Below are 14,131 nucleotides of genomic sequence, written 5' to 3' on the forward strand. Positions count from 1 at the left end.
CAGAGCACGAAAATCCAGCCCCTCAAACCACGTGTTCCCCATTAACTACATTTCCCAGCAAGCATCTGAAAACAGAGTCTTTTCGGCCCGCTTCCGTTGCAAAGCATTTTGGGAGATAGGCCTCTTCCTTTCCGGCTTCGGGCGCCTTCTGGTAAGGTTTCTGGGGTGGTTGCTGTAGACGATTTATCCATTGTCATCCTGAAGTCTGGCAGCTCCTGGCATCCATTTGGTGCGGCGTCTTATGGGTCGAGGTTCGGGGAGAGAGGATGGTTAGGTTTTGTCAGCTGTGCAAGAGAGAGAAACTTGCTTTCTCCAGCGTCTGGTTGGCAGGATGGCGTCTTGGGCCTTACGGTACCAGAAGAGATAGTCAAGCGAAAAGGGCTTGTGGGCTGGGAGGATGAGAATGGAAGTGGAAAGAGTCCTGGACATGCTGCCTTCATTTGGCATGGGGGCTTTTCTTACTGCTCAGAATTGTGGTGAAAGTCGAGCGATGGCAGCTCATGTTTTCTTTGCTCAATGCAGACTCCTTGGGTGAAGGAAGTAGTAGAGCAGATCTGCACGAAGCCCTAGTTTCAGTCCGTGATATTTCCATTTAAACCGGTTCGATAGGCAACTTTGTGAGAGTCAATGAGAATTGAAAATAACTGCACAGATTTTAAAGCGGACTTGGTTTAAGCCTTTCTTAAGGCTTAAAGAGATAATAAATGATGTGAAAGACATCTGCTTACGACCTTTGGGCAGTTGCTGTCAGAGTAGATGGTTCAAGTACACTGGATTGGTATAAAGCAGCAACCTATATTTGCCTCCAAAAGTTAAAACCTAGAAATTTTGAGAGGAGTTGCTACCTGGTACTGGAAAAAAACATGCTGTTGTATATGGTAAATATGCATATATATTTTTAAATGTGTATGCATGTGTATATATGGTATATATAGTGAGCAAATATAACAGATTGAAATTGTATCTTGGATATCTTACAGACATCTGCTGGCTTCAGAGGCTGATAGAACAAAGCAAACCAGCAGTTATGACATCCTGTTTTTCCTTGACTTGCAAAATATGCTTTAATGTGGGTCTATTCATTGCTTTTATGAATATGTGCCTCCTTACCCAGCACATTAGCAGAAAAAAAAAAAAAAGAAACCAGAATAATGGCATATTTATTACGGATTTACTTAGTGGTTGGTTTTATGGAGTTTACTTTTAGATACTGGAAACCATTTGTTTAAGGTGTTTAAGGAAGTTCCTTTTAGCATATGCCTGTTTTTAAAGAAATACGATATAGCATAATTCTGCATTTCTTTTAGTAGGTAAGTCAGAATGGGTGCCTACAAGTACATCCAAGAACTATGGAGGAAGAAACAATCTGATGTAATGCGTTTCCTCCTGCGTGTCCGTTGCTGGCAATATCGCCAATTGTCGGCTCTTCATCGAGCTCCTCGCCCAACCAGACCAGACAAAGCCCGCAGGCTAGGATATAAAGCCAAGCAAGGTAACAGGAACATTAAAAAGTTTGCTTGCTCTCTCTGTTTGATTGCATGCTTATTACATATAGAGAAAAATATTGATCCAATATAATAGTAATCCCTACAGTAAGCAGTATAAGTTATCTGGCACATAGCTATATATCCAAAGACTGTAAACTGCAGGAAAACATCTGAAAAGTCAAGTTGGTTGAATGGAAGCTTATGTAAAGCACCAAGTCTTGACATTTTCTTTTGTCGATATTATGTGAATCCAATTCCTATCATTTTTTTTTCTTGCTGTAGATCATCTCAGATGAACAGAATGGACCATATAAAAATACAGGATAGTCAAGTAGCTAGACAAAAGTTATTGTTAAGATTTTTAAAATGCTATTTGTTTTTGTTGTAGGCTATGTCATCTATCGCATCCGAGTTCGTCGTGGTGGTCGTAAACGTCCAGTCCCTAAGGGTGCTACTTATGGAAAACCTGTGCATCATGGTGTGAACCAGTTGAAATTTGCCCGGAGTCTGCAGTCTGTAGCAGAGGTAGTTATATCTTAAGAAGAACCTTGTGAAATTTTAGAAGACCATGACCAAAAGCATGATAAGTGGCATATATTATGAACTATAATATAGTAATGTTATATTATAGTGTAGTGTAACATACATTAAAAACTAATATATATGTTTAACTAATAACAATATTCTTCACTGAGTAGTGATGTTGTACTGTTTCTAATTTTAGGTGGGACGTGTATTTTCTTTTTAAAGAATGCTATGATAAATAGCGATGCATAACCTTCACTGCTATGGAGATATTGTTGCTGTGTAAATATAACTGGACATATAGAGCCATAAAGAAACCAATCATAGAAAGAACGTGCTATGTAGCATAAAAATGATAACTGATTTCATGTTTGCAATTAAGTTGGATGACTCAATAGTACCAACTATTCTTGGTGGGTTGAACTAGATTTTTATTATCTGTATTCCTTGTTTTCAGGAGACATAGCCATTCAGGTGCTTTGTTATCATAGCTCACATGAGAACTCTTCCCACTTGCCATTCAAATGCTGTCAGCCTTGGGTAAGCATCCATGCATGGTATACGCATGGGAGCTTTCATATAGGAAAGAGTCCTGATAATGCAGGATCCTGGGTTACGGGAGGTTTTTATATATTTTGAGTTGTACAGAAATCTACATTGAACACATGAATGTTTGCAGGAGGCTGGCAGCATTTGAGCAGCATTGGTTGGGGATAATAACTTACTGGTGAATAATAGCTAATATTAATACCTGAATAGAACAATTCTTCAAAGCGTAGTACTTGTGGAGTCAAAATATTACTTCAGAGCTGGGAAAATATGAGAGATGGCCACTGAGGAAGATGAAATACTTGTTTATTCCTCTCTGTAAAGAAAGGGGTTATTAAATTCCTTGTAAGTATTTTAGTCTTTAAATATCAACACTAAATATATTTCCTTTGCATCAAGTTTCTCAATCTGATTTCATCTGTATTATGGAGGTATAGATATAGATACACATACTTAAAATAGTTTATCTTTTTGTCTAGGAGCGTGCTGGCCGACACTGTGGAGCCTTGAGAGTACTGAATTCTTACTGGGTGGGTGAGGATTCCACATACAAGTTCTTTGAGGTCATTCTGGTTGATCCTTTCCACAAAGCTATCAGGCGCAATCCAGATACCCAATGGATCACCAAGCCAGTTCACAAACACAGAGAGATGCGTGGGCTGACCTCTGCTGGCAGGAAGAGCCGTGGCCTTGGCAAAGGCCACAAGTTCCATCACACAATTGGTGGTTCACGCCGTGCTGCATGGAGACGACACAACACTTTGCAGCTTCATCGTTATCGCTGATTCCTTTGCTTATAAATTTCTCACAATAAAAAGTCATCCAGAGGCTTTACATTTCCATTGCTTTGTGTTGTCATTGAGCTGAAACTGAGATAAACAGTGGCCTTTTTCTGTGGTTGAATTAAAACGTTCTCAGGAATGTTCCTTGATCACTGATCTATAGACATGTGACTAGTGCATGCAACAGAAACTCACTTGTGTTTATGTTAAATACAGAAAATATGAACCATTTAGAATTATTTTAATTCTAAATTTTGGAAAAGGTTGAAAACAAAATCAGCACCTGAACTGGGAACAAATGCTTTGCAATATAAGCAAAAACCAAATTTTGGAATTAGAATGAAGTGGTTATTCCAAAAATGATGTAATGAAGATTGATACAATTAATAGATTTGAAATTGACTTTATTACACATTAGGCTCTATGTTGTAATCATAATTAGTCTAGCTTTGATACATTTTCTGGAAGTAAGATGATAGATATCCTTGTTCAGAGTATGCTATTTTGTCAGCCCCAAGTAGGCATAAAAAAGTGGTTAGTCAAAAGTGGTTTCATTAGTAATTGAGCCACATGTTTAAAGCTGATTACTTTCTCCTAAACCAGTAATTCCTGTTTATGCATTCACACAGTCTCTGTAATACAGTTGTAGTTTTAAAATGGTGAATCCCTTGGTATTTAAATGCAGGGCTTCAATTAATATTAAGTAGATTGTTATGTAGGGGCCTTCCCTGAACTCCTCATAACTCCCTTTATTTTTCAGATAAAATTGTTCACTTAATTCCAAACAGAAAAATCTGAAAGCCATAATATTGTACTTAATTTACTGACAAATGAGAAAGGGCTGAGTGGTTACCATCCATTTGCACTGAGAACAAAATGAACAATTAGGAAACTATACCTAAAGAGTATTTGAAAACAAATCTCACTACATAATTACTGTTGATTAAAACTGCTTATCCATTCTTAACTGATCATTTAATTAAGTACTTAGGAAGCCCAAGAAATAAATTTTGGAACTGGGATGTGGTCACTTACCAACAGAAGCAGTATATATTGGGATAATGCTGGATGCAGAATTTGATTACCGTCTGAAATCAGCTAAGGCCTAAGAGAACAGGCAAATAACCTCACATAGAACCACCATTCTTAAGCTTCTTTCAATGTTCAGACGTGGGTGCTTGTGGTGGGTGGGATGACTGTCAATACAAAAGTTAAAAAGTATGTCCCAAGTTTAGAATAAATCCTTGTATTTGGACCCATGTGTTTCGGTGAAAACACATCCAGTAAAGTCATTTAGTTTTGATAGCAGATGCTATTCTCACAGTGAAGCTGATTCATGAATCAGCACTATCCATATACACTCCCGACTGCTCCAGAAAGTTGTGGGTCATCCAGATCAAATTGGCAGAGAAAGTGCATTCCGAAAGTGCTTCTAGCCTTCTAAATCGTCTTCTGCTAGGAGGAGGCAAATCACTACGAAGAAATTGGTGACTATTGTTTTTGTCTTGAAACTTCATCTTATTTCTGTCTGGCAATGTTTCAATAAACAAATATCTCAACTAATGCTTCCTGAGAGAGGGGACATTAACAAAAAGAATACTAATTTTTTTGTTTTTTTCCCAAGACAAACTAGTCAAGAGAAATAGAAGATCTATCTGGGGCAAACAGCACAGAGCCCCAGAAAGTCTCCTGGATCACAACTGAAGAGCTGGTTTGAAATAAAAAGCAGAGAAGCTCAAACCTGAGAGTTCATAGTACTATTGTGTCACTGGATCATTTTTGTCTTTCTACCTCCTGAAGTCAATTTCCCTCATAAAACATTTTTGACTAGTTAAAGAGCCTCCTGTCTCCCATTCCATTATTTCTATGTGTGTCTGTTTATATCTCATGTGCTTTGCTTACTTAAAATCTCCCTTTGCACATACACAACAAACAGCAGGATTTGGACACATACGACTACTCACACTAATTTCCTGGAAGTTCAATATTCCAGTATAAAGAGAAAAATGCCAGGTACTGTATTTGATCTCTCTCGCAGCAAAGCAAAACTGGTCACAGAGGTGCATTATTCAGTGAACAGACAGGGAAGGAGATTGCTCCAGATGTCTTACTGGAGCAAATGGAGCTGATCAGATCACTATCCCTGATAGTGTCATTCCCCAAGTTGTCCTAGATTGTTCCCATGGGAAGTTTTGGGTCAGGAGTAGAAGGAAAAAAGCACTTCCAAACTGGAACAACTAAAGGCAGCTCAAGACTGCCTCAGCAACAGGCTGGGGATGAGAGGGAAGCAACATCATGAAAACTAATCACTCAAAAATTGTTAATAAAGCATCTTTATGCCGCAGCATGCAGAACATGAGGATGAGTCCCCAAAATATTGCTTAACTCAAAAGGGAATAACACAATACAGTGGAACCTCGGTTCACGAACTTAATTCGTTCCGCAACTCTGGTCGCGACCCGAACTGGTCACGACCCGAAGCAAATTTTCCCATAAGGTTCAATGTAATTACCGTTAATCCGTTCTGGCATGGAGGACAGGGAGGCAGCTATTGCTTGGAGGGAGAGTACCCCTCCCTACGACCACGTGTCAGGGGCGGAAAATGGCCGTGGACCATGTGTCAGGGGGGGAAAAATGGCCACGGACCACGTGTCAGGGGCGGAAAAATGGCCGCGGACGTGTCAGGGGCGGAAAATGGCCACGGACCGTGTCACGGGAGGGAAAATGGCCGCGGATCCTGTTCGTGACCCGATCCGGCGTTCACGAACGGAGGCAAAATTTTGCGACCGGAGCTGTTTGTGACCCGAATTGGTCGTGAATAGAAGCGTTTATGACCCGAGGCACCACTGTATATTTTTATGAACATAACTATGCTGTTTCTTTTCGGGTCTCAGATTCAAGCATAGAATCAATGTCAAAAAAATGGTCTCAGTTGCAATGAATTTTTGCCCTCAAAGAACATTCTATTTTTAAAACCAGTGTGATTTGATCTCCAATTTATGTATTGTACAGTCAATTGATTTTTATTCTTTCCAACTCTACAAAATTGTAGAGAACAGAACTGGGCCAAATTTGGTGTGCAGGGAGAAGCCAGCAAAACTTGTGGTCTTAATCTTCCTGGGGACTGATGAACAAGCAGCATGAAAAATGGGAGACAAGTTGTGTCTGAGGCCTCCACCTCTATTACGGGAAGGATTTTCCACTTTGGCATAAATGGATTCCTTCACTCCTCTTCAAAGTTCACCAGGGAGGCAGCACTTAGTGAGGGATTAGGAGTAAGACATCCAAATCCCAAAAACTACTAATCACATCTCCTATTGTCCCTTCAAGAAGCCTATCATGTTAGTGAGAAATGCAGCCACCCTGGAAGACATTTATGGGGTCCCCCCCAACCAACTAGACTGAAGAAGCTGCTTGGACAAGCAGCGAAACGTTTCAAACCAAAAGAAAAGAAGCCATTGCTATGACTCAACCTCCAGAAAAATCTTGGAACCATACTATGCATGCTTTCCCTACCTTGTTATTTCTGAATTCTTCAACAGCCTTTATGTATGCAGAGATAGGTAGATCAGCAAATAAAGCATAAAACTGCACAAATATTCTAGTTTAATCAAAAATTACGCTTTTGTACAGATCTGTTTCCTGTTAGATTTTTTTTCCTAAGCAAACTTTTAATTTTGGTTTTGATTTATTAGAAGTCTATCGTAGGAGAGCCTTGAATACAAATTCAGGATTTCACATTGCCAAAAATTATGTGCTCTAGCTTCTCTAATATTTTCAGGATTACATGATTTATATAGTTTATTGTTATGCAGAATGCAGCTATAATCACAGTTCATGCCAAAAATACACACCAGCATTAGAGAGATTTAAAGAATGCAATGTCCGTATCTTGTTCTCCAAAGAAATCCAGCCAGAAAATATAAAATATCTGGTTGTTTATTGAGAAAAATGCAAAATTACATAAAATACAAGTTTCATGCAAAAACATAGAAAAAAATCACTTCTTCTTATATATGTGGCATCCAAGACTTATCCACTACACAAGTTTAACAAAGTCTCTAGCCAAAAACTCTCAGAGAAGAGGTACGCTACTTGGTTATTAGTTACTACTACATAACCCATAAAACTGATTACATGATGGGCGCCAGGATTCCTGTGTACCTCAGACACACACATGCTAAAAATTCATGGTACCTTTGTAAATGTGCTTTTATATGCGGATATGGTTTTAATGGCACACTCTCAAATAGGTCCAAGACGACTCTTGAAAAAGCTAAATAATTACTGTGTTTCTAACTCTCTAACTATAAATAAATTCAAATCTAAAGTGATGGTTTTTAGTAAAAAGAGAATGAAATACAATTGGCAGATAAATGGGGAGCCAATAGAACAGGTGAATTCTTTTACCTATCTGGGAGTGGTTTTTACTGATACTGGAGCCTGAGAACACCACTTCCGAAGGACAGCAGGGAGGGTTGAGGTCCACGCCAAAAGTTTATTAAAAGTGTATAACTATAAATATCCTGGCACGCTGACCCCTATACTGAAAGTTTTCAGAGCAAAAATAGTCCCAATGCTGACTTATGGGGCGGAAGTGTGGGGCCTTGCAAAACTGGCCACTCTTGATCACATCCAGACACGTTTTTTAAGGAACATTTTGGGAGTAGATAAGAATACATCAGCCCCTGCGATCAGAGCGGAAACTGGTACCCATTCTATACAGAGCCAGTCAGTAATAAAGGTCTTTTCTTATTGGCAGAGAGTCCATTTAATGGATTATGACAGGCTTCCCAAATTATGCCTGATGGAACAAGCAAGTATGGACCTCTCCATATCTTGGCTAAAACACTTTACTAAAGTTATTTCACAATACCGGCTTTCTACACAACAGGTACTCACAAATTCTTCACAGGCAAAGGATATTTTTAAACAGCGAGCTCTAGATATCAGTGCCCAATTGGACATGGAGGAATTGGCCAAAAATGGGTCATTAAAATGGTTGGCGAAGAACAAAACTACCTTTAATTCCAAAAAATATCTATCGATGAGTTTAAATCAAAACCTGAGAAGGGCCTACACTAGAGCGAGGTTCGAATTACTGGACTCCATGGTCAAATATGGTCGTTTCCATCATGTGCCTTATGATGAGAAGCTATGTCTCTGTGGGGACCCGGCTATAGAAGATATTGGCCATGTTTTGTTCCACTGCAAACTTTATGACTCACTTAGGCTTAATCATCTGTCTCCTCTGTTGAAAAGAACAGTCCATTGGGACTCCAAATACAGATTATCCTATTTTCTCTCGGGCACAAATATCTTTACTGTGAGTAGGACTGCCAAGTTTGTGGACAAGGCAGCTCAGTTGAGAGCCCAATATATAGAACAGATTGAAGTATCATGTAGGGGGGACGGTCTCACATGAATCTGGCTTATGATATTAGTGATACATAACTATTTTATAGTAGTATTAAACTTGGTACTATCTCATTTTACTATTATATATTTTAATCTATTATGGATTTCGTGTATTAGATATTTGTTTTGCTTTTGCTGATGTTTTTCCTTCTGGTTGATATGGTTGCAAGACTAATTAATAAAACTGACTGATTGATTGATTACATGATGGCTAAACTTCTACTGAGTAGCTGGGCATGTAATCCTCCCGTTTTATTGCCACCCCTTGAATAACTAGCATACAAATGCCAATAGGTGGCAGTAAATAGCAGTATACTGTACGTGCAAACTAACAATAATAATTGCACATGACTTGCTTTTCTAGCCTAAACAATATTTTGAAGATAGCTAGATGCATTTCTTCCCATGAGAAAGTCCTAACATTTATAACATACATACAGTAAATACATCTTACTTAGTCTGATGATTATCATAGCACACATGAAGCTGTAGCTTCTAGAGCTAACTACTAATTTGCCGAGCCAGATTCCACTAGCTTTAACCCAAGCTGATGTTAGGAAATTATATATGTATAATAAGGTCCAAAATACTTCAGATAGCTAGCTATTATAAGATGAACTTTTACACCTCATTTCAAGACGCCTGCGCAGCACAGCAAGACATCTGCACAGTGACGCCTGTTCACACATGCTATAATTCAAAATCAAACAAACTACATTTTGGTCTAATGCAATTGTAAACCATGTCCATCTGTTTCATATTTTCCACTTTGGTTTCCAAGTACAGCCAACAACATGAAATTAAATGTAAAGTATTACATCCCTGTGGATAGGCGTGTTGTTTATAATTGAAACTAGTGATAAATTTCCAGACTTAGCCAACTAAAAGGGAATGAAATGGACTACAAATTGGCTCAGATCCCACTCCTAGAGAAGGCAGATTGAAGTTCTCCAAGACCATAAGTCCGGGAAACTCCACTGCCAACCCAGAAATGGAGTCAAGGAGCTCAGGCAGGGAGGTTGCTATACAGTAAGGAGACTGGTACAATAGGAACAATCCCAACTGATCCCTAGAGCCCAACTTTAACCCAAGCTGATGTTAGGAAATTACAGTATATATGTATAATAAGGTCCGTTGGGGGGAAATGGGCGGCATACAAATTTAATAATAAATAAAATAAAAACTTAATGAACAAGGTCTCACATCCGGTGACCTGTGGTGCAGTGTCCCTGAAGGCCGTGAGAGATTTCCAAAAGGGCTGACACCCCCCCCGACTTCTGCTCCCAGCCAGGTCTCAGTAATACATGCCAGGTCAACCCTCTCATCTATGATTAAATTGCAAATGAGGGAGGCCTTATTACAGACCAACCTGGTATTTAGAAGCAGCAGCCAAAAGCCAGGGTTTCTGAAGGGGCTGAGACCAAGGAGCTGGAACACGAAACTGGTATAAGACATCACTCTCACGCTCCCCAAGAACAGCCCACTCCCTGTCTCCCACCATATCTCCCCATGCCCATCACCACTATAATATTTTGGCTTCTCCCTATCCCCCCCAAAGGCAGCACCATCCCCCAATATAGGCCCCCCCAATTCCCAAGGCCGGGGATCTCCTACAGTCCTCAACTCCATCCATGCCAGGAAGGGGAAGCCAGGCAGCCCGAGGCACTTTGTTTTGTTTTATTTTTCCCTTCTGGTAGTTACCAGAGGGGAAAAAAGAAAAAAAAAGAAAAAAGAAAAAAAAGAAAAGAAAAGAAAAGAAAACCCCCACCCCCACCAACACTGGCCGGGCATGCCACTGTATGTAAACAGAGAGCAAACCCCATTCCATTCTAGCACTGAAGATGTTACCTAGCCAGGTAACGAAACATTTGCAAGAAAACAACCAAGCTCAGAGAACCCCAAGGACTCCACGGTTCAACCCTGAGCTACACATATTCGCTTCTGATGTAGAAATGGAATATTCTATGAAAGCATTTTGTATGCATTTTTGCTTGGTCAGAAAGACCCGACGTTTGTCAATTATATTAGTAGTATAATTTTTCCCCTCTTACAGGGGAAGTTAATAATTTAGATGAGCAGTTACCAAATTCATAACATCCACATTCTCATTATCCATTGCTAAGAATTTTAACTGTTCATATTTAAAGAGGCAAAACCTGCAGGACTCCCAGCTTCTTATATGTTTAAGGTAAAGGTACCAAATCTGACAAATAACAGTTCTGTTCTTCTGCAGAATCTTAGGATTGTGGCAAATGATGAGAAAAACATCCTGATTCCTATCCTGTTAGCAGGGAAATAGCAGGGAAATAGAACTGCGGATGAACTCTAGAAATATAACTGTGTTACCCATATAAGTAACATTTCTCTTGTTCTGCAGGAAATTTTAATTACGTACTGGTTTATAGATGCAAACTGAAAGTAAATTTTAAGAATAACATATTTTAGGCAGATTTAGAAGTATTATACCACAAATGGCACAGAAGTAACTTTGGCATTTAAAAGAAAGGCTGTGCTGATAGCAAGAGTGGCGTTTGGACTTTTCTCAGAAAAATAAGATATTGGTTAGGTAAGTAATGTTCAATTTGGAGTCTTCAAATATTAATCAGTAAGTGATAAGCTGAAAGAATGAAAGCTTTGCTCAGACCTAGCTTTGTTTCATTAAGATCCCTTCACAAGCATAAATCAAAAGAGCAGAACTGGTGCAAGTGATCTACATTCTACTTGGCTGAATCCAGATTCAATCTGGGGACAAGGGCACATCCAGACAAACAACTTAATGTTCATTCCTTTGGTCTATGAGGCAGCACAGATTTGCTCAGCCTCCATAGCCAATTGCTACTCTGCCTCATAAATGAGGCTGGTCAGTGTTACTGTCCTAACAATTTGCACTGGGACAAATTAAAGTTCAGTGATTGGTTGATTTCCTCTGGTGGAAAAAACATCCACCAAGCACTCTCCCTAATGTGGGGTGGACCTAGGGCTAGTGGAGAAGGCAAGGAGGAGAGAATGGTGGGTTTAGCCATCTGATTGAACTTGATTTGTGGAAGTACTGTATGGAGATGGAGAATCTCTAGGAAAGTTTTATTTGCAAGAGATCTTGTTAATAATAAGAATGGCTATGTGAATAATTAGTGAGGATAACAAATTGCATCATTGTATTTCTACTGCAAATATTTCCTGTTGGTTCTATAAGTCATTCTGCAACGATACTATGACAGAGAGATGACATAGTGCTTAATTTAATTGTAAGCACGATACCTGTTTAATGTTCTAAAAATGATATTTTGCAATCACAAAAAGAGTTCATAAGAACAACCCTGCTGGATCAGGTCAAGCCCATGTTAGCTAAGTACAATGGCCAACTCAATGTCTCTGAGGTGCTTACAAGAAGAAGATGGAGAAATACCCCTCACCCATCATTATTCCTCTTCAGCTGGTATTTGAAGGCACGCAGCCCTAAATCTTGAGTTAATACTAAGGCTCAAAAATGAATAGCCTTTGATAGACCTATCCTCCATGAATTTATCTAGTCCCTTTTAAAAGCTATCCAAGTTAGTGGTTATAATGATGTCTTATAGTAATGAATTCTACAAGTGAATTATATATCACGTGAAGAAGCATTTTCTTTCATGTGTTCTAACTTCCTTCATTGTAGCTTCACTGGATGACTTGTTGGTCCTAGTAATCTGAGAGAAAAACTTCTTTGTTCATTTTTTTCATGCCATTTATGACTTTATACACTTCAATCATGTTCCCTGTCAGTTGTCTTCTTTTCAGCCTAGAACAGTCCTTTCCATATAAGGAGTTTAGGCCCTCTTGGCCTCATCTACACTTTTTCCAGTTCTATTGTACCCTTTTATGATACCCAATATAGCAAGCATAACCTTACAAGGTATTTCAGATGCTGACATACCATAGATTTGTAAAAGGACATTTTTAATCTTTGCAGTTTTATTTTTAATCCCTTAATTATCTCCAACATGGAATTTGCCTTCGTGCATGCTGCATTAGCATCTTCACTGAGCTCTCCACAATGACCCCAAGATCTTTTTATCCATTAATCACAGAAATCTCAGTGTATATAAGAAGGCAGGCAGGGAGGGAAGTGTTCTAAACCTTAAATATACATAATTTGAACAGTATTTGCCATTTGTTTAACTATTCATGCAATTGAAAGAAATCTGTCTTGTTTTTTACTACCTTGAAAAATTCTTATCTGCTTACTTGGTCAGCTCAGTGCATTTCCCTAAACCAAGATCATTTATGAACAAGTTAAAAAACACCAGTCCCAAATGCAAATTGTTTCAGAGTTGGTTCAAAGGCATTTTTTGTGTGAATATTACTAACATTTCTGTTACTGAAACAAAGTACAGAATTAACTACAAACAGGAATGTCATAATAATTTTATTATATGTTAACACTTATCCTGACTTTTTCTATGTTTATCCAGTATCATCAGAGGCTTATTTGGAAAGAGATGATGGTGGTGATCAGTAAATGAACTGTCTTTTTTAAAATTGTTTTTATTGTATTATTATAAAACAGAAGTAGTACATTATATTATTTGGGTACAGTGGCATTTATACCATATTGACTAGAGATTATTAATACTCTAATGTTTAGATAACTTAAATCTTTAAAGATAAAAAGTTTATATCAATATTAACTATCATTCCTAAAATGTCAATGTTGATAAGCATAAAGTGTTTAAATTTTACATCCAAAGCTAATGTAGCATTAATAAACAATTGCAAAATACAAAAAATAACCCTATTTGTTATACAATGAATGTTTCTGTCTTAAGCTTAATACTTAGTACTAAGGTCTCCACTGATACTCATTATTTAAGAAGGAAGTTTCTTCATCTAAATGTGATTTAACCATGTAAGGCTTTTGGAGACATGAAACACTTCTGGAGATAATCATGTTTCTATCTTGATCAAATTGTTTGGATCCGGACCACATCCCATGAAAGTCTGTGCCATAATAAATGTATTAGGTTTTGTAATGAAGAGCATATGGTATCTATCATAACGATCAAATTCAAGGCACGAAGTTTTCCTGCACTTTTCCTGTCTACTCGTGGGTGAGGAAGTTATAAGAAAGATAACTGTGATCAGATGAAGGAGTGGATAAGGACGGGAAACTCTGCCAAAAACCAGGTGATAATTACCATAATGCTACAGTAGTTACTCGAGAGACTGAAAGCACTGAAATTTCCTTTCTGACCCAGGAAAGAAGTCCAAAATTCAAGGAAAGGTGCAAGTTGGCCATCTTCTGGCGCAGGCCAGGTGGAAGAGGGAAAGCAACCCGCACGCCTGCTTCTCTCTCCTTACCTGTGGTAATTTCTGGTGCGGGGGAACCCGCCC

At 38.7% G+C, this 14,131-nt stretch overlaps 1 protein-coding gene across 2 annotated transcripts; it reads left to right on the forward strand.

Moving 5' to 3' along the window:
• Positions 1–7: 7 nt before the first annotated feature.
• Positions 8–3,403, forward strand: RPL15 (ribosomal protein L15). 2 transcript variants are annotated; one of them, XM_007421686.4, is made up of 4 exons: positions 8–151; positions 1,308–1,492; positions 1,876–2,012; positions 3,041–3,403. In XM_007421686.4, the coding sequence occupies exons 2-4, from the start codon at positions 1,321–1,323 to the stop codon at positions 3,344–3,346; spliced, it is 615 nt and encodes a 204-aa protein (XP_007421748.1). In that variant the 5' UTR covers positions 8–151; positions 1,308–1,320; the 3' UTR covers positions 3,347–3,403. The 2 variants fall into 2 exon arrangements, with proteins under 2 accessions (XP_007421748.1, XP_007421749.1); XM_007421687.4 differs by having other exon boundaries at positions 65–151; positions 1,311–1,492.
• The last annotated feature ends 10,728 nt before the right edge of the window (positions 3,404–14,131 follow it).

This window comes from Python bivittatus, unplaced genomic scaffold, assembly GCF_059951505.1.
Source record: "Python bivittatus isolate LINGU-HERP-01145 unplaced genomic scaffold, Pbiv_v1 ctg000610_np1212, whole genome shotgun sequence".
Taxonomy (NCBI): domain Eukaryota; kingdom Metazoa; phylum Chordata; class Lepidosauria; order Squamata; family Pythonidae; genus Python; species Python bivittatus.

Excerpts from the sequence above, each read along its gene's own strand:
- RPL15 (XM_007421686.4), top strand. The coding sequence starts at position 1,321 with ATGGGTGCCTACAAGTACATCCAAGAACTATGGAGGAAGAAACAATCT. Across the intron at positions 1,493-1,875 it reads AGGATATAAAGCCAAGCAAG|GCTATGTCATCTATCGCATC; the intron begins GTAACAGGAACA and ends TTTTTGTTGTAG. Across the intron at positions 2,013-3,040 it reads GTCTGCAGTCTGTAGCAGAG|GAGCGTGCTGGCCGACACTG; the intron begins GTAGTTATATCT and ends CTTTTTGTCTAG.